The sequence below is a fragment of the Macaca nemestrina genome, chromosome 2 (genome assembly GCF_043159975.1).
Source record: "Macaca nemestrina isolate mMacNem1 chromosome 2, mMacNem.hap1, whole genome shotgun sequence".
NCBI classification, from domain to species: Eukaryota; Metazoa; Chordata; class Mammalia; order Primates; family Cercopithecidae; genus Macaca; species Macaca nemestrina.
This window is the reverse complement of record NC_092126.1, coordinates 8,381,624-8,402,968: the sequence shown is the minus strand read 5'-3', so window position 1 is coordinate 8,402,968 and position 21,345 is coordinate 8,381,624. Positions and strand designations below refer to the sequence as shown.

The 21,345-nt window shown below is 38.2% G+C and overlaps 1 protein-coding gene across 12 annotated transcripts in view; it reads left to right on the top strand.

Annotated features, from left to right (window-relative positions):
* The window catches only part of LOC105470866 (tumor protein p63), a 275,494-nt gene that overhangs the window by 174,161 nt on the left and 79,988 nt on the right, over positions 1-21,345 (top strand). For all 12 annotated transcript variants that reach the window (XM_011723142.3, XM_011723136.3, XM_011723139.2 and 9 more), the window contains one exon: positions 11,787-12,041. In XM_011723142.3, coding sequence (XP_011721444.2) covers positions 11,787-12,041 — 255 coding nt within the window. The remainder of the gene's footprint in view (positions 1-11,786; positions 12,042-21,345) is intronic.

Here is a 21,345-nt window from a genome sequence, read left to right as displayed (position 1 = left end):
ATTGTATGGATTCGAGCTGAGATGGCTTCACCAGATAATGTTCACCTGTCAATTTAAAATTCAGTAACTGGGGTTAAGATAGAGCACATGTTGGTTCTAGGTGAGGGAATAACTGGCAAGAATAAAACATTTTTGGAATGTTAGTGAATGTGTGTGTAACATAAATTGATATTTCATGCAAAACTTGTAATCTGAATTGCATCTTGTCTGTATTTCTTAAATGGCAAAAAGATTTCCTTATACAAGCTGAAAGAGGGAATTTTGAGTCAAGCTGTGGTGTGTTGCCAGAGGCGGAAATTTATGAAACACTCTTGTCAGCTATGCTGGAAACACTACAAAAGAAATAGTTCTACTTTCTTATTGGTGCTAAAGCCACTAATAGGTGCAGTTTAGTATAATACCCCTATGAGAATTACCACCCCCGAAGTGAGCTTGCCTTGGAAAGAACTCTGTACAGGCATTTTCTTTTTCCTTTTAAGCTTGCGCAAAACACCCAAAGGGGCCATTTCCAATCCAGCCAGTGATCTTTCTCAAGTTTATTCTTTCTCAGATCACAGAGACAATGGGGAATATGCCCTGTTTACTCAAATCAGTCTGGATTAGTGTCACTCTATTGATGGAATCAGAATTAAAAGGAAAACCATTACCCTCTCAAAGGGCAACATCAGATGTTTGGGGAATGGCATGATTACTTTTAAATAGACCGTGTGAGACTCCGCCACAGACTGAGGTTGAGGACTCCACAAGACACACATAAAGAGAAACAGTAATACTGGATGAGGCAGAAAGCTCTTCATAAGCCTTAGGCCTGGGAAATTATTTCAACAGACAATCCCCAAATGCTTGAAAGGCTAAAAATCAGAATGGTGCGATTTCAGAGAAGAGGGCTTTTCTGCCTTCGTTCTTCGCTCCAGTACCTCACCCCCAAATATTTATCTCCAGGTCAAATCCTTTCCAGTCATGAAGCCGGGCTGGGGAGAAACTTCACCCTGAAAAAGTTCTCAGATTCCCCCATTCAGGATAACACGTCCATCCTCTGAACTCTTTGACTCTGTTTCTTCCTCATTGCTCTCTGTGTGCACCAGATCCTTCCTCCCTATCCTTTGACTGAAGACTCTGGGAGGGTAGAGGATGTGTTATGCTTATCTCTGTATCCCCTACAGGGCCACTCAGTAACGCTCCCTGAATGTGATGAGAACATGCATCTGTTGCTGTCGCTTGAAGGGATATCTTCACCTAGGAATATATGGTGTATTGTATATACTTAAAAGGCTGTTTGTAATTGACTTTTGCACACAAATAAATAAAGCGAGCCCACATATTATACAAGCCTCTTCTTTTTTTTTTTTTTTTTTTTTTTTTTTTTTTTTTTTTTTGAGACGGAGTCTCGCTGTGTCTCCCAGGCTGGAGTGCAGTGGCGTGATCTCGGCTCACTGCAAGCTCCGCCTCCCGGGTTCACGCCATTCTCCCGCCTCAGCCTCCCAAGTAGCTGAGACTACAGGCGCCCGCCACCACGCCCGGCTAGTTTTTTGTATTTTTAGTAGAGACGGGGTTTCACCATGTTAGCCACTCTGCTATCTATATGTTCTGCAGCTAACCAAATTGTATCGTTTTCCTTTACATCTTGCAAGTCGTGTTGTTGTTTGTTTGTTTGTTTTAATAAGCCCAATATTATTTCCATTATCTTTTAAATAACAAGTTTTTAAAAGACAGGGCAGATGACTTGTACAGTATCAAGTAATTACTGTAAAGTATGTGCTGCTTTCATATAATTGATTACTCATAAGGACAGAGAATGTGTTTGATTTTAAAAAAAAAAAGATTAGATTTTTATCTTGCTTTGCAGGCCCTCTTTAAAAGTGTTTCCTTGCATCTGCACTGTTCCCTTGATTCAGCTTATCCCCTGCAGGTCTCTCTGTCCTCACCAGAGATGGAGGTAGTTTGATCTGGGTGAATAAGCTTGATGATTTGCAAACGCTCTCTCCTTTTAATTCTCTATAGTGTTATCACTAAAGGATGTCTGAGAAATCTCAAAGCAATTTTTCTCTTAAACGTGGTATTCCAACTTTTTTGTTTATGCTCATATCTTTTATAATAGGATAAATAGAATAAAATGAATAAGATGAGTGTCTTTTCAAAAGTAAGGCATGTCTTCTGCATAGCTCAAAACTTCAGTTTTATTTTGCAGTTGAAGTGACAGCTGAGAGGAACACTCCAATGTTATATAAGTCACCATATCTAATTGCAAAGTAATCACTAAAAACTTTAATTATCTCAAATGTAATTTAAAAAGCAGCAATCAGCACAGAATTTGACAAACAAAAGCAAATTAGAACTCATGAAACAGTGTTCCCCACTTGAATACCTATAGACTAACAAGACTGAGTAGTACACTCCTTGTTTCAAGCTTCAGTTTTCCAGTCGCAAATAAAAACTAGTGTTTCAACCTTTGAGTGTTTGTTATATTGGAGCATAAATTTATATCATTTGCAAGAAAGGATTTATAAGTCTGATAAGCTATAATCTCAGTTCCTTAAACATACATTTGTAAACTATTAATTATGGCTTTTTTCTAAACTGAATTCTGGCTAACTGGGCATAAAATCATGGAAATTAGGCAGGGAGGGACCAATTTTGTGGCCTATCTACCAGAAACTAAATGTCTTTCTCTAAGCTTGTTTTGGGGTGGTTTCTTTTCAAAAGCAACCTGCATTTGGCCATGTGTACCATCAGTAAGAAGTGAACAGTAAGAAGTGAATAATTGTATGACCACAAAGATATGGCTTCTTATTGCTGACCTAGATGCATTAGAAACAAAACCTAGAACATCAGGTTAGAAAACACTGCCTTGGCACAAAAGTGTGTATGTGTTTGTTTTAAGGAAGTAGAAGCTCATTAATAAACTTCCCAGCTAGGTGTGAGCTACCAAGTATTACTCATTGCATTGTGAGTGACAGGACTGGCTGTTCTGCTACTAGTTCCCATAAAAGCTGAAGCTAAAAGCACAATTCCCACCTACCAAGACAAAGCTAAACAAAAAGCAAAGATCATCGAGATTATTTAGTGATGCACTATAACATTTGTCTGACGGTAGCATATAAAGAAATGAATCAAATTTGGACACAGACTTACTTCAGGATAAAATAAATGCTTAGTTGTATTAGAATAAAAGAGATACTTTCTGCAAGTCATTTTTATTTTGAAGTGGTTTGCATTTATTCTTTCGAGAACTATTTCCTGAGCATCTATTATGTTTCAGCATTATCCCAGGTATTGGGGGTTCAGTACTAAATAAGCCACATATATTCTCTCATTAACTTATTGCCTAGCAGAGAAGACCAACATTTTTTAAAAGTTTATACATATAGTTAATTTCTATTATGATTATATGATACAAAGGGAAAGTGCTAGGAAAACGTGGAACAAGAGAATAATCTGAACAGTCAAAGAAGACTTCTGGGAGATGACATTTGAGCTAAAGGTTGAACAATGAATTGGAAAACAGCTGGCATGTGCAAAAGACTTGAGGACTGAAGGAGTAAGCCTTTAAAAAAATGAAGAAAGTTCTATTTGGCCAAAGCAGAGTTTCAAATAGTGCCTCACAGGCCACGTTAAAGACCTGAGGCCTTTATTCTAGGAGTATAGGGAGCTGCTCAAGGAATTTAAGCTTCAGAGTGACAAGATCAGATTTGCAATGCCTTTCAAGTGGTAGCTACAAGGAGTTGGGTCTCTGACCCTTTGCAATTATACCCATTCTGACTAAGAAGGGGGAAACTTTTTATATCCTGTCTTTAATGAGTGGGGAAAAAAAAAAAAAAAAAGCAAATAAAAGAAGTGTGCTTTTCTTGATTGTAACTTTTAGATAAAAATTCCAGGCAGAAATGTGAGTGATTCCTATTTACCTGCAATCAGAATGAAAGCTACTTAGGAAAGCGGGTTCTGGAGCCAGATTTACTGGTTTTACATCCAGGTTCTTCTCACTACCTTGGGCAAGTTACTTAATCTTGTGGAACTTCAGTTTCCTCATCTATAAAACGTGTATAAAACATAGATATTAATGCCATGTATCTCATGAGAAATAAGTAAAACCCTGCAAAGCAATTGAACACTCTGAGACACATAATTAGAACTCAGTAAGAGAATTAATAAGAGTAGAAGTAATAACTCCTATTCTTTTATAGAGGGGATGGAAGATGGATGATAAGTAGATTTCAGAGTTTTAAAATTTATTTTTATTTCATTTTTTTACTCCTGATAGTCACCATTACTTTACTGAAATTGATATGTCTTCAGTGTCATGTCATGGTAACTAAAGCTTATTTTCTGTGATGAAATGTTAACCACATTTAATCACCCCATTGTTTTAAGTCACAATTTAGGATAAGAACTAGACAAATATACTACCAACGTTATTTTTAAAATATTTTTAAGCTCACTTTCAAAACCAAGTATGCATTACTGCTGAGCTTCTAAAGGCAATATGGAATGCTTAACATAAAGATGGGTTAACATTCATTGAAGAATTTTATTACTATGTACTTTCTTCTTTTAATATTACCACATCTGCCATATAGAGTTATTAAAACATATTGATTGCTATAGATTGAAAATCTCTTCAAACCTATTTTGATTCACTTTGAATAAACTGAAATTCTGAATATTCCCCTAATACCAGAATTTAAAAATATTAAATATTAAAATTCTATCCTGCTTTCTGCTTAGTTTAATACTTCTTTGACATAAAATGATACTACTTTTTTTCAGGATTGAGATGCCTTCTGATTTTCATTTTGTTGATTTGTCATGATTATTATAGGAGTATGTACTAAAATAATAGAATTGAAAAGTTTATTTTTCTTAACTGAGTTCTACACATGTTAATTTAGCTGCATTTGGATCAAGTTTTAACTTTAATACCTTTCACACTTCCTGTCTTTTCAAATGCTGTATCTAATGTTTGTTGACATTATTGTCCACCTGATCAGCCAACTTTGTATTTATTTGCCTCACCTGCTGTTGGGGCTTCTAGAGCTCTTTATCCTACATCATGGAATCTTGGCGCTCAAAGGAATCTTGACACTGTGTCAGAACACAGGACATCTAGTGAACTCTCTGCTTACAGTCTTGATAGTTTTGGGTGTGCTTAAATACTTTATTCTTATATTTTGTTCTTTGTAATGTGAGTATATATTAAGTATTCACTTTTTAGAATAATTTCAGAAAACAAAATGAGTGAAATATGTTTTTACCTAATAAAATCTGGTTTTGAGAAAAACGTGATGCTAAATAAATTCTTCAGTTGGAAAGATGCTGTTTTAACTTGACATTTTTATACCAAGACCTTTTCTTAACCTGGAGTAGAACACTGTAAGTCAATTGTGTTTAATTCTAGCATAAAAGAAACCATCATTCTCTGAGGTGGGGCAGGTGGTAGAAGACGAAAAAATGACAAGTATGTCTCCCTTAGGCAGTGCTTGTTGAAAAGTCACTATCCTGCTGATATTTGGGGATGGAAATGCAGTACTCTCTGCTGAAGTATAATTGAATGAATGCTTTTAAAGCCAGGGTCATGAAGTAAAGCTGTTTTCTTTACCCATGAGGGGCTGTAGAATGTTCATAAAAGCACCTCCGTGAAGCCTCAGGTGAAAAGTGGTTATCAGCCGAGGAAACTGCATGTGCTGCCTAAAATGTTTCAGATTTCTAAGTTTGGCCAGGGACATCTGTATAGAGAGAGAACAGTTACCTCAGAAAACTGTTTCAAAAGCGGTCTCATAGCATTGTTTTAACATAGCCTCACAGATGAGGATGGCCATAAGTCACAGAATGTTAGAACTGGAGTTCCCTCTCACTGAATCCTCAAATTCAGTCTCCTCAATTTTACATAGACTTTGGATTATGGTAAACTAAGGTCCACAAGTTGTTCAGCTACCTTGCCCAGGGGTGCACAGCACACTCGTGGCAGTGTTGGGACTTAGACTCCATGTAAACAAGTCTAAGTTCAGAGTTCTTTTGCATTACTAAGATCCATACAGGAGTGTAAGGAGTACTGAAGCATGTTCAATCCCCTAGCCTCATCTAACAGTCACTCATGGATTATAAATACAGTTTCTTCCAAGTGAAATTTGGGAATGCTATTGTATCTTGTAACAAACGTCTGGTTGAATCGAGATAAATTATGATTATATATCCCATCAGTAATCTCTTCTATCTCTGATTTGGTCCCTATCCCATTTTTTAATAATCTCTTACTATATATTGTTGGCTATTGTTGCTACAGTGTCATAAATTTACTATTATACATAGTAATATCTGAAAAAGAGAACGTTTTTAAAAATTCTCTTGGCCAGGTGCAGTGGCTCACACCTGTAATCCCAACACCTTGGGAGGCCGAGGCAGGTGGATCACCTGAGGTCGGGAGTTCGAGACCAGCCTGACCAACATGGAGAAATCACATCTCTACTAAAAATACAAAATTACCCAGTTGTGGTGGCACCTGCCTGTAATCCCAGCTACTCGGGAGGCTGAGGGAGGAGAATCTCTTGAACCTGGGAGGCGGAGGTTGCGGTGAGCCAAGGCACTCCAGCCTGGGCAACAAGAGTGAAACTCCATCTCAAAGAAAATAATATACATATTTGATAGATAAATTGGTGGAGAGAGATTTTCAAAAACACAAGTTACAGGAAAATCTCTATTTCTATTGCACTGGTCAAATGGCTTCATTGGAATCCCTTTTCGATGTTAAATACTTTTATATGAAAATAATTACATCATCAACTTTAAGTAAATATAAATCCAATTATTTATTATTGAGCTATAGCAATATATGTTGACACAGTTTTGTTTCTTCACGGTGAAAACAGTTTGAGATTCAGCTCCTGGGTATCTTTATACCTACATGCAAGCTGTATGTTTCAGAATGCCCTCAGGGTGTTCTGTGATTGCATGGAATATGTCAAGTCCCTGTGACCAAGGTGTACTTCATCCTTTCTGTGGTCAGATCAGCTAGTTTGTGAGGAACCTGAATATATCATAACTACAAATAAATTTTCCAGGGTCCAAGCGGTGAGTCTTCTATTTCAAAGTTATTTTATAGGAAATGAAGCATCTGTTTGGAATCACAGGAAATGGTTTATTTTACTTTAGAAGGTTCACAGTAGATATCACAGAAGTTGTGTTCATTTTTGCCTTTAACGTTTTCCATTCACTCATTATTTGACTGTCTGCAGAGTATGTTAAAGTTATTCCAAAATCAAGATACCTTGTGTTTAGAAGGGGAGAACCTACTTCCTATTTCACTTCAAATATGCCAATAACTTTTGTTTCCTAAGGAACACATGCATATGGGACATGGGGGCTCTATGGACTTCTTCCAAGGGCCGTTTTTATGGCTGATTTGAAAGTGTCATGTTCTAATCTCTGAGACTGACTCTTTGACTTGTCATGGTCAATAAGCATTTCATTAACATCCCAGTATAATACACATTTCTCTCCTCTGTTATAGATTATTGGCAGTAAATAAGGCAACAAGTACTGCTCCCTTTACCCCACCAGATTTGCTGTGATAGAAAATAAGGGATAGATATTATTCACTTGACCTGGGACAGCTTCATGGGCACAAAAACTGCAATTGGTCACACAGAGCCCTATCTTAGAAAAGCACCATTCTTTGTTTAATGCTTTGCTATCATCATTTTGAAATTCTTAACCTATGAACAAGAGGTTCTGCATTTTCATCTTGCACTGAGCACTACAAATTGTTTTGCTGGACCCGTCTGGGTAACACTTGTTCTTCTTGACTATGATGGCCCACCCTTGGCCTCCAATTGTACCTTGTTAACACAGGTGATCTTTCTTTAAATCAAAGGAATAAGTAAATAAGAATATTTTCTTTAGATATTTTTAAAATTAACTTCCAAAGAACGAATGGCAGGCTCATGATTTATTGATTTTTAATAAACTAAGAAAAGTATGTAAATGGATTTATAATCACTCAGTTCTGACTTCGGTGGGTTTGTTGTTGTGTCTGTTTATTTTAAGCTGACATTCAAAGATAGTAGTGTTGGTTTTATGCTTTCCAGGAAGAGACAATGGAGTATACTACTTGGCTTATATTTCTGTAAAGTATTACTTGAGAAAGTTTCAATTGAAATGTGTTTTCCCACTTTTATTTTGTGTAGTAGGCTGTTTCTCATCAATCCTAAGAAATATACTTTTATGTTATATTATTTGAGGATTTAGCATTGGTAACAGATCTTGTTCTTATGTATAAAATCTCACCTGGAACTGTATGTAATTTAAAACTATGACACTTAAAAGTAGACCCATCAGGCCTAAACATGAGGATAGGCTGGGCGCGGTGGCTCACGCCTGTAATCCCAACACTTTGGGAGGCCGAGGTGGGCAGACCACGAGGTCAGGAGATCAAGACCATCCTGGCTAACATGGTGAAACCCCATCTCTACTAAAAATACAAAAAATTAGCCGGGCATGGTGGCAGGCGCCTGTAGTCCCAGCTACTCGGGAGGCTGAGGCAGGAGAATGGCGTGAACCCGGGAGGTGGAGGTTGCAGTGAGCCGAGATCATGCCACTACACTCCAGCCTGGGCGACAGAGCAAGTAGACCCATCAGTACCCACAGTGCTATTAATGACTTTTGAAATATAGTTTCTGCTTTTGTTGGTTCTTAATTTTTCAGTCTTACTTTCATTGCAAAGGACTCTTTCATGACTCCTCAGTAAATGGAATTTTCCCTTTCTTTTTCTTAATATCCATAAAATCAGTTTACTTAAGAAATCATATAGCAATATACAGCCTAAACCCTAAACCCTTTTTCAAAATTGTAATTAGCTTTTTTTATTCATTAAAACATTTTCATCTCATTAAAAATGATTTCTTCCTTTAAAATTTCCCAGAAAGTATGACCTTCTTATTTTCTGCTGTTCAGTTTAAACACATCATCAAAGACAGATAATTATTAATGTTATATGAGCATAACAGGAGATTTATAAACCAGAAATATATTTTCTGGGAACCAACTTTCAAGTTGCCCAGGTAAGTTTTATTAATTTCACTAGTGAAGCCCTGGGATAAAGCAGTGCCTAAATCAGACTTATTTACCCTTGGCATTATATGGCACCAAACACTGTTTCAGGACAGTGGAAGAACAGCCTGGGAGGCCTTTGGCCTGATCCAGCCTTGTCCAGGCCCACCCACAAGGAGAAATAGGAAGGAAGGCCAGTTAGTATGCAAAGTAGCATGGCTTATTTTGAGGTCCCATTAATTGTTGGTCAACAAAACAATGGCAGGATTTGAAGAAAGAAATGTATTGCAGCAGAGTCACCATATACTTTGAACTGCAAAGGGAGACTGAGGAAATGTTGCCTTAAGGCCAAAAACCCTGGCTCAAAACACAGGTTCCTCAGGTGGCTCAGAGGCAGACCAAGTTCACCAAGTCAAGGACATTTTCCTGCTACCCCCTTGGGGATACGGGCCTTCACCAAACCACCCTGGACATGGATCTCCTGCTGTTCAGAACCCACTCAATAAACAATAGAAGCAAGCAGATTTTTTTTTTTTTTTCCCCTTACATGGAATTTTCCCTTTTTTTAAGTCCTTGTTGAATTGAAGAGTGTTTGCTCACTGGCTTTTAAAGTGTAGTCCCGAAACTTTTTTCTTCATTTGTATTGGGTTAAAAAAAAATCAAGGGGCCCATGCGTCTTTGTTCTCATCCAAGCCCACAATTAGCTGGGGTTCCTTCTGTGCAGTTAGAAGCAGGAGGGAAGGGGGTGGCCCAACAGGCATTTTACTGCCTGCGAGAAAGTGCTGTGAGTTTCTTTGTCCTTTTTGTCAGGGACGGCTGCCTCCCTAATTGTACTGCTGTAGGGAGGCACGTGCCTTTGGAAGCATTATCTGATTCCTACAGGACGTTCAGGAGTGCTTTGTATACTGACCCTTAACTTCAACACAAAGAGTATCTTCTCAATCCCCTTCCCAGGCTGTTGCCTCAGGCTTGGATACCTAAGAACTGTAGTTCAGCCAGGGTAGGGACCATTTATATGGGATCAGGTTTTATTTTTTTGTCCCCTAGTTGTCTTACCTGCAGTTTGGCCACACTCACCAGGAGAGAAAGCCGAAGATGGTGGATAAGCAGTGGGTAGCAGCTATAGAAGTCAGAGCGGAGACAAGGCGAGACAAACAGCTGCTCTTGTCAGCATGGGGATAAGTGTAAAGAGATTAATAGTTATTTGAAGAGCAAATGGGGACATGGCATTTGGCAGTGGAATGCGAATGCATGAATGTAATGGAATGGGCATGCGACTAGTAACATTTAGACAAATGCTCCCCGGACTGAATGGAATGGCAGAGCCCACTTCTCCTCCCCCTGTGAAAATAATAATAATAATAATTAATAAAATAATTAAAAGTTTGAAATTTTTAAAAAGATAAGCCTGGCTCCTATTTCTTTGTAAGTTTGTTCTTCTCTATAGTTTTACTTAATCTAGGACTCTCAGTTACATTTCAATTGAAGAGCTAGGCCTATTTCCTTTAAAAAAAATATGTATGAATAGGACTCCCTTAATCTTTTGGGTTTTTTTTCTCGTTCATTAGATTGATGAAACAAGATCTCTATGTGTTGGAAGGTTTTACAGAGGGAAAACAACTGTACCATAAGCTGGTTGCCCCTTCTGTTCATTTTGGCTCAGGTTTAGAAATGACGATAGGCTGATTTGCCTACTCAGGCTGACAGTTTTGATGGCACGGGCAGAGCCCTGAACTCTGAACCAGAAGATTGAGCTCCGAACGCCCCAGTCGTTGTGTTAGCGGATGCTAGGGCAAATGCTTTACCTCTCTGATAGTAATACAGTAAAGTTTTCTATACAGTAAACTGAGGCAAAATTAATTTATTCTTTCATAAATATGTTCTTGAGTACTTTCACTCTGTGCTTGGGCCCATTCACATAGAAGACATAAAAACATCTGGCAGAAGGAAATATGTGAGCTAATGTATTTTTTAATTACATTGAGCATAGAATTTTCTTCATAACTAGTTGGTATTTCTCTTACAAATGTTCTACTCTAGAAAAGAATAAATTTCTATTAAGAAAATAAAAGAACAAATAAAAAAAATTAGACCAGTTTGGATGATTTACTAGCATGTTACTTTTTAAAATACATAGTTGGGTCTCCCTAACCCTGCTACGTATGATCCTCCAGGCTTTGTGGAACCAGTCCTTAGGGGGCTGGGTGATACACTATTGGTACTCTGGGACAGAATGTAGAATTGTAAGACTAAGAGAAAAATTCGAAGGTCATTTGATTTTGCCCCCTATGCAACAGTTTAACACTTGAATCCCCTCTGGAACATACCTACCAAGTGCTCTTTCTCATTTTGTGTAACATGCCCCCCACCACCCCCCAACAACCTCAAAATGGAATAACAGGCGGTGTTCATTTGAAGACTTCCTAAGCAGCTACTGAGCACTGGGAACGTTTTGCCTAGCTTGTGAATAAGCATATCCTCTACTTTCAAATGCTCTTTAGGAAGTCAGTCTCCAGAGGCGGCACAGAGAGCTGAGTGATCTGGAAAAGCCATTACACACACATACACATGCTCAGACTTCTCTTGTTTTCTCTGTTTGTCAAAAATCAACGGTTTTACTTTGAATGTGAAGTGTTTCCGACCTGAAGTCCATCTCTGTAGAATGCATTCACCCATGGATGCCTTTTTTTGGAGCAATGATCTGTGGCTTCCACGGCTAATATTGGGGTTTCTGGGTGTCCTTGCAGCCACAGTACACGAACCTGGGGCTCTTGAACAGCATGGACCAGCAGATTCAGAACGGCTCCTCGTCCACCAGTCCCTATAACACAGACCACGCGCAGAACAGCGTCACGGCGCCCTCGCCCTACGCGCAGCCCAGCTCCACCTTCGATGCCCTCTCGCCATCACCCGCCATCCCCTCCAACACCGACTACCCAGGCCCGCACAGTTTCGACGTGTCCTTCCAGCAGTCAAGCACCGCCAAGTCGGCCACCTGGACGGTAAGAGCAGCGGGCACGCACATGCCTGACCCCAGTCCAAGGAGGGCTTCACCACATCCCAGGGATTTCTCTCCCTTCCCAGTTTAGCGATTCCACGTTCAATGGTGGAAAACTTGTCTTCGAATATTTAATACTGAACCAGAGAGAGAGAAGGTGCCAGTTAGTGGGAAAAGTCCCAATTTAGGAACCAAACGTCTGCATTCTAGCCAGCTCCTGGCAGCTTCAGTCAGTGTGCTCCTGCCTGCTTCACACTGTTGTATGCCAAAGTTGATGGCAAAGTAAAGAGCACTGTGCCAAGAAGTATGGTAATCATGGGATATGTGTTTACAGTCTCCAGAAAAGTGTTTACCAGTCTCATTATTGTAAAAGAAGTAAGTGTCACATTAAGGTGTGATTTTAAAAACTGAATAAAATAATAAATATAGTGTTATAAAAATTCAGAAAATAAAATCCTATTTATGAAGGAAGGATGAATATATTTATACATGTAGGTATCAATAAATTATAATTTATCAGTAAATTGTATAATTTCTTATAATAAATTACTATTTATTATAATAATTTATCAGTGAATTATAATTTATTGATATGTATATATTTAATTTAGAAATATTCTTTTCGAAAAGGAAGCCCTTAAATATACACATCAGGGCCCTGAATTAGTCCAAAGAAATTGTTTAAAAAAATCTTTCTGCATATAACTTTTCTAAGAAAGCATGGAATTTTCTTTTCATAAATTAGGAAGATGCAAGAATTAGTCCAAAGAAATTGTTTTAAAAAATCTTTCTGTATATAGCTTTTCTAAGGAAGCATGGAATTTTCTTTTTCATAAATTTGATACAAGAATATTTTATTTCGAAGTGCATTTTGAAATGTATTATAACACGAATAAAGTTCAAGTATAAAAGAGGACACCTACAAAGTTGGTTTTAACTGGTTGATCAAAGAATGTTCAAGACCAAAGTGGTATGTTTGTCAAACAACTTAATGTTTATATAGTTTGTAGAAATGCTTCCAAATATCATCATCTTAATAAAAAGTAGCTTTAGAATTGTTTTTGACAGCTTTTTCCCTCTTTGACAAATGGGTTTCTTTAGAAAGCATTTCTATGTTTATCTTATATATAGTACCTAGTTCATTCCAGTCTTTAGTTGTGTATTTTATAAAATGATCCACATGCATAAAACCTATTACACTCTACCATCATTTTACATCCATTTCCTCCTTTTCACCTCCTTTCTTTGTGAAGTACACAGGACAAGTTTTATAAGTCCCACTGTACTAGTGAGGAAAGCTGAAGAAGTTGGAGGTTAAGTTGAGAGGCATGCCTAAAGTTCCAGAACCTTGTGTGTAGCTGGGCTTGTTTTCCATTTCTTCTTCCCTCTCACTGGATTGTATCCTTTCTTTCAACCATTTTATGTCAGGATCTCCCCAAATTGTCTAAAAATTAATGTTGTTTTAGTTCTTTCCTCTTGTGGTTTGAGAAGTAAGTCTCCTGTGGCTCATATTTCAACTGTAGAGCAAAAGTATCAGCTTAAAATTTGATCTCTCCTCCACTTGTTACTCATAAATTGTGTCATAATCCTTAGTTTCCTTTACATTTATAATTCTGGAGGTGATGGATACTGCAGGTGAGTAAACTTAGAGTTTATAAGCTTCAAATAGTTGGTTGATTGATCTAAGCAGGATCTTGCTAAAGAGCCACAAGAATAACCATTTTATAAATGGAGCACTGATATCTCTTAGGTCACCAACTGGACATTTACAATCACCAGTCTTCAAAGCTAACAGTTACTAGTTTAGTTTACTCCGCCAGGGCTCCACTGTATTAGGAGTGGGCATGTCTGACGAGATGGGCATCTTAGAGCTGCTAAATGAATAATCGCTTTTTTTCCCTGTAAAATTGTTAGAAAACCATGGAGATGAAGCTTGGTGTAAGTAAGACATCAAATTAGTTATCCTTCCCTGTCCCTTCCTCACTACTTTCTCATATAGAAATCTTAAAGTCAGCTGGGCATGGTGGCTCACACCTATAATCCCAGCACTTTGGGAGGCTGAGGCAGGTGGGTCATGAGGTCAGGAGTTGAAGACCAGCCTGGCCAACATAGTGAAACCCTGTCTCTACTAAAAATACAAAAATTAGCCAGACGTGGTGGCGGGTGCCTGTAATCTCAGCTACTGGGGGGACTGAGAAAGGAGAATCGCTTGAACCCAGAAGGCAGAGGTTGTGGCGAGCTGATATCGCGCCACTGCACTCCAGCCTGGGCAACAGAGCAAGAGTCTGTCTCCTCCCTCCAAAAATTTAAAAAAAAAAAAAAAAACTGAAGTTATTTTCCGGTTTAGCACAATCCTAAACCATCAATCAAAGCCCCTCTTTCAGAGAAGTCAATTATCTCACTCAAAAAGGTTGGAGATCTCTACCAAAATGGTAGGTTTAAAAGAAAAGAAAATATTCTGGAGGAGTACGCTGGTAAAATTTCCTTACATGTGACAGCAGTAATATCAGTGGCCTGAAAAAAGGGCTGCACTGTGGTGATGAGCAAAGAACACTGACTGGGAGACAGAAAACCTGTGTTACGGTCTTGATCATTGATGCACACTTAGCCAAGTCACTTTATCTTTCTAAAATTCAGTCTGTGCCTCAGATGAGAAAGAGGATGAGGATGGTGAAACCTACTCTGTTTTCTTAAGGTGAGATGATAGTATTAATAATTAACATAGAAAGTTTTTAGAAGGACTTTGGTTCTTACTGATATATCATCTGCCATTCATGAGTGTCCTTGGTTAAGTGATTTTGCGTCTCTTGGATTTTTGTTCAATTTGCTGCATTCTACCTATACATTTTACAATAAGGTTTCTACTCATTTATCACATGGTAATTATATTTTTATTAAATTTCTTTCTTGTTCACAACCAGGCTTATTTCAGGCCCAGTTGCATTTCTTCTAAATTAGGGTACTTGAACCCTTATCTGAGCAGCTACTGAGATCACCAAAAATGATGTAAGTTTTTCGTCATGGATACCTGCATCTTAACTTCTAATTCTTTGAGCCAGATTATATATCCTCATGTTAATTTAATTTAATTTAATTTAGTTTAATTTATTTATTTATTTTTTGAGACAGAGTCTTGCTCTGTCGCCCAGGCTGGAGTGCAGTGGTGCGATCTGGGCTCACTGCAAGCTCCGCCTCCTGGGTTCACGCCATTCTCCTGCCTCAGCCTCCCGAGTAGCTGGAACTACAGGCGCCCGTCACCACGCCCAGCTAGTTTTTTGTATTTTTAGTAGAGACAGGGTTTCACCGTATTAGCCAGGATTGTCTCCATCTCCTGTCCTCGTGATCCGCCCGCCTCGGCCTCCCAAAGTGTTGGAATTACAGGCGTGAGCCACCACACCCGGCCTATCCTCATGTTTATAAACAGACTTCCCATTTTAAAAAGGATTTTTTCATATATTTGTCTCAGTTGAGCCTCATAACCAAGTTTGTAATCCCCGGTTTTATAGATGAGGAAACTCGGAGACATAAAGGTCACATGGCTAATAACCAGCCAAGGATGGGGAAGAATCCAGGCCTTTCTCACCCCAGTTCAAGTCTCTCCACCATCCTAGTTAGCCTCTCTCTCCTCTGGATTGAGAGCAGGCAGTGCCTGTGTAGTTTGGAGCTTGCCTCTCACGTCACAGAGTCCAACTGGTAGAGAAATTTTTTGTGCCTTATTATACAACACCTATTTCTTAGGCATTTGTCCTTTTTAAAGCAATTTTTCAAAATAAAATGCTGCATTTTAGAACTGCCCACAAACTGGAAGAAACAGAAGCAACTGTCATTAGAGGGAGGTCATGTTTATCGCATAGTCTTCTGGTAATTCTTTAATAAAAATATTTTTAGTACCATTTTATCACTTGCAATCCTTTCATGTCAAGTTTTCTTTTTTAACTTTTCTGGTTTTACCCTCAGGATTACTGTCAAAATATAGCTAATATATTTAAAGTGTATGTGCATTTTTCCTTTGCTTTTCTGTGTTTTAAATAACAAATGTGATTGTGTTTCCAGTTCTACAAAAATATGATATTTATTTTAAACTTCTTTCAATGAAATGAGGTAAAATAAGACAACATTTTTCATCTTCTCTGTTTTGCACACACATACATACGCCACAAACCAACATTTACTTTAGTTTCACATTTTCTTATTTCCACAATTTAATTGATACTAATTACAGAGGCCTACCATTTTATATAATGTAGTGCTGGTCTAGCATTGTAGCTGGGAATCGTTAATCATAGAACAGTTGAACGCATGGTAATGTGGAGATGGCAAGAAACTTAAATTCAGATTTCAACTCTGAAACTTACTAACAGTATATGGGATTTTCACCAAAAATTCAATCTCTCTAAACCTTACTTTTCTCACCTACAAATGGAACATTAATACTTTTCTTATCATGAAGATTTCTTCATGTAAACATACCTATTAGCACTTAGCTACTCATATGGTCCCAAGTGTTTATTGAGTCTGAATTTGAATTTCTTCGGTTCGTGAGTTTATTGTAGTTTTGTTGAGGCTTCGACAAAACTTTAGTACCTTTGGTTGTACTAAAGCTAACCATTTGAGAGAATGAAAAATAAAATTTCAACTGTTTTTTTCTTAATGCTTTCGGGTTATTAACATGCACACTTTATAGAGGGACTGTGATACTATCCACTATCCAAATATATGACTAGATGGTAAAGGGTGATAACAGTCTCTCCTGAATGCAGACTTCTGCAAGCTGGCTCTGCCGCGTTCTGAAGCCTGCCCAAGCCAGATGTAGGTTGTCCTTGCCAGTGCAAGGAAACGCCATTTCCAGATTTAAGAACCTGTTGATTTTTGACATTCGTTCCTCATTTTTAATCTGAGGCTTCATTATGGGAATGCCTTTTTGTATTCCTGGTGTTAAAGAATAACAGTGGGCCTTGCTTATTGCAGAGTCAGCATATTACTGTACAAACAGCTGGAAGTAAGCTAATCAGTCACCAGTGAAAAACTGGTGGCGTTAATAAATTGTGGTATAAGAAATAACCAGATGGCCATTAGAAAGAATTCTCTGTACTGATAAGGAAGGCTGTGGGAGTTGCTGGTGAGGGAAAAAGAGAGCTTTCTGTGGCACCTGCTTGAGAATTGAGAGTTCCCGTAAGGAACCCCGCTTGCAGTGGCAGTGTTTCTTTGTGCTTCACTCTAGTGATGAGGCTTCTTGGTGAATATAGGTCAGTCTGTCTCAATTCTTGGCCTCACACACCTTTGCCAGTTTCAGAGCTATTTTTCACAGCTCATGATACAAGAGTCCTCTCTGTGTTCTCACGCCATGAAAATTCTCAGGTGGTTTTTTTGTTTTGTTGTTTTTTAAATTGTGCTCAGACCGAAGGAAGGATCCTACCCTTGGGACATAGGATCACTTTTTGCTGTTGTATCTTTCTCCTGTCATTGACCTCAAGGTCTTGTATGGCAGACAGCCTGATCTAGTGCCCAGCACAATGTCCGGCATACGGTAAACCTTTAATAAATGGGAAGAAACTTTTTTTCTCATAATTAAAGGAAACAATTGTTGTTCCCAGCAGGAACCCTCAATTCTGACTCTGTTAACTGCCCATAAATTTGTTCTCTTTAGCCTTCACCCGTGATTTATAGAGAGCGTTCTTCCTTTGCCTTTCTTAACCATGCCAGCTTCGTGTCATGTTCAGAGCTCTGGAGAATTTGACTTGAGCAAGGGGAGAGATTAGGGAGGTGGCGTTTGAAAGGGGAACAGCCAGTTCCTGGGAGAGTTCCACGGATCCCAGCCTGTGGGTCTTGGGCTCACAAGCTCACTCCCTTTGGCTCCGCAGGCAGGCTGAGGTGCGGCCTGCGGCCCACCCTCCCTGTCATCAGGTTACCTGTAATGTAAGACTTTTAGAAAAAGGCTGCCAGCTCTGTAGAAATCTAATGCAACCCAGCCAATTGCATGGCCCTCTGGAATTTAGAGACTCTTAAGAATAGCCCATCAAAGGACAAGATGTACAGACAAACTCTTCGATGGTAAATAAGATTTATCAGTTTTCTTTCACAATGGAAGCACTTCCCCCACTAAAGTCTGAGTGTCATCTGGGGCTTGATCTAATCTTACAGTTGAGTGGCTGTTAGATTTTACTGGTGAGGGGCAGAAGTCAGTAGCTCGTGCCACTAATACATGGGTTCGTGTTTATCATAACAAGATAATTTTCACTTCTTGCCATAGCTGTTTCATAAATCATGTAAGATACGTATCCGGTGCATTTTTGTGCCTCTTCCATGATGAAGAAAATAGTAACATTGAGCATATTAATCTGTTATCTAAGCTATTTCTTAGTTCACAGCGTATTGAGGAAGAATGTGCTAAATAAAGTGCTTAGAGATTCTTGGTGATGGTTCAAGTAACTTACCTCTAGGTTTTGGATTTAAAATGAATGTTCATTGTAAGGATGCTTCCGAAGAGTTGTTCCCTGGTCCAGAGCAGAATAACTGAATCCACATTCTTGCCTGAGTTTGTTTAGATTGACTCTAGGTTAGCGTATTCGTGATGAGCCAGTTTAATGCTTTTCAGCCTCCCATACTATTTTGAGTGATCTGTTCACTGCACATGGAGTGTCTATTTAAAATTAAACTGATCTTGCATATGAACATTATAAAAACTATTGATTTTAAAAATGAATAATTTAAAGCTTATATTTCTTTTCCTACTAAAAGAGTAACAGGAAAATCCTTTGCTTTTCCATTTTCTTCTTTCTCCCTATTCTTCTCCTCTTCCCCCATTTCTTTTTTTTTTTTTTTTTTTTTTTTTTGAGACAAAGTCTCGCTCTGTCGCCCAGGCTGGAGCGCAGTGGCCAGATCTCAGCTCACTGCAAGCTCCGCCTCCCGGGTTTACGCCATTCTCCTGCCTCAGCCTCCCGAGTAGCTGGGACTACAGGCGCCCGCCACCTCGCCTGGCTAGTTTTTTGTATTTTTTAGTAGAGACGGGGTTTCACCATATTAGCCAGGATGGTCTTGATCTCCTGACCTCGTGATCCACCCATCTCGGCCTCCCAAAGTGCTGGGATTACAGGCTTGAGCTACCGTGCCCGGCCCCCCATTTTTTTTCCCCCTTCCTTCTACTCCCTCTTTCTCTTTTTTCTTCATTTATGTTATTATTATTAGTTAATTTGGTTTTGTAGGTATCATCAGCTACATGGTATTTTTTTTTAACCATAGCTTCACTCTTCTCCATAAATTAATATGGAGAACATGATATAAATCAATCAGCATGGAAATTTTTATCAATATTAAATTATCAGACCCTTTTCATATAACAAATCACTTTGGCGAATAATAATGGGCTGCTTTAGAGGTAGCAAACTCAAATGTCATTGGGGTCAGGGAGGTAGCATAAATGAGCCAAATGATAAGTACGGAGACTGTGGCAAAATGAGCTTATATACTGTATCTACAAGGACATCTGCTTTCCAATCCCGGACTGTTGTCACAGAGGAAAGTAGGCCTAGGATTAAATTATATAAAATATTAAATTATCACAATATTAAACTATTAAATATTAATTTTTTTAAAGAGCAACTAGGAACCTGGGTTTGCATGTAATAACTTCATATCTTAAAATGATGAGACTAATTCAAAAAATACTTGTAAAACACTACAGGCGAAACAAAACAGTACTCAGGCTTCATGCCATCCTGTGTAATGTGTTAATGGTAACAAGGGGAGATTACTGAATGTTTAAATAAATTAACTGGAAGTTAGTTATTAAAATAACTAACATAACTGGAATCAACATCTAAGAGAAAGGTTACTAGCAGGTATATTTTATTCAGAAATAATAATTCTTTATTTCTTTACGAAGTCATATAGATTAATCTCTTGCTGCATTTAACTAAGCAATACATTATCAGAACATATTTTTCTCAACTTGTTTTCTTACAGCAAATGACCTTTCTGCTTCTCATTTTTATATCATTTTATATTTTAAAAATCTAATGATATGCAGTATTGGATACTTGGAATTTAGAAAACTTTATTGTTTGTTCCTAGGCTTTTCATTAGAGAATTATGGAATTCTGTAACTTAACTCCTTAAAATTGGCCAAAGTCATACTCAGAAAAGAGCTCTGAGATTTAGAGGGCTGCTTATCAATTTTCTCAGCTTACTAACAGATAGCTTATTTTTAATTAGCACATAGTGTGCCAGAACAAAAATCACCTGATAATTGAAGTACAAAGAGAAAATAAAGTCATAAGAACTTTTAATGACTCTAGAAAACTATATCACTAAGCTCAACAGAGATCCCTTAAAATGAATGTAAACTTAAAATCAGCCCTCAGTTATGTGTACCATTTATTGTGGGATTGATGCTCTTGGTACATTTCCATACATGAGCTTTGCACTTTCTCCTGTTCGCATGCCCCAAATAAGCTACTTCCATAATGTCACCACATCTATGCAATGGTTCCTACCCGCTTTGGTAAAGGGCCGATGTATGCTTCTCATGAAAAGTATTTGGCAGTTTCAGCTGTCATATCATGAATAAAAGCATATAACTTTATATAAAATAAAACCCCCTGGTTTTACATTTCAGCAGTTGGTATGTCTAGTCAGGTCACTGTGACTGAAACGAGCCTTGAGATAATGTAGCTTTCCAACAACTTCCAATTCTTCAAAATTAGAGAAGAGTTTATGGTAGAATAGGAAGATGATTCTTCAGTTCTTTGAAGCCCTGCAGACGTTTTGTAGCTATGGAATGGTTTTTAGAACGATGGATCCTGTAATGAGGCACACAGAGGCCTAAAGGTAATGATCTCAGTGGATTTCTCTCCTGTGGTTTTTAGTAATGATCATGACCCTATCATCAGGCCCCCCACATGAAATTTAAAAGAAAATTTGATAGTAGTCAGAGACCCTAGATCTAATTTATTGTGAGGTAGGTTAGGGAGGGATTCTCACTTTACAGATAGAATGAGACTTCTCATTTTAGTCTGAATTTAATAATGAAGATGCATGTGGGAAAAAAACAAAACAAAAACTACAACTTGCCACCTTGTTATTGTATCAGAAAGGACTGGAAACAGAGCGGGGACCTTAATTTCTAATTGTGTTAGTACCAGACTTTCAAGTTCATTGATTAAATAGGAGTTCCTTCTTGGGTGAATGCCTAAGTTTGTATTTTTGTTTTGTTTCGTGTGCTCTTCAGCCAGTATCATCTGCATGGAATCTTATAAAAATGATAATGAATAAGTTGAGGAGGCTATTTCTAAAGACTTTTCCTTTGAGTG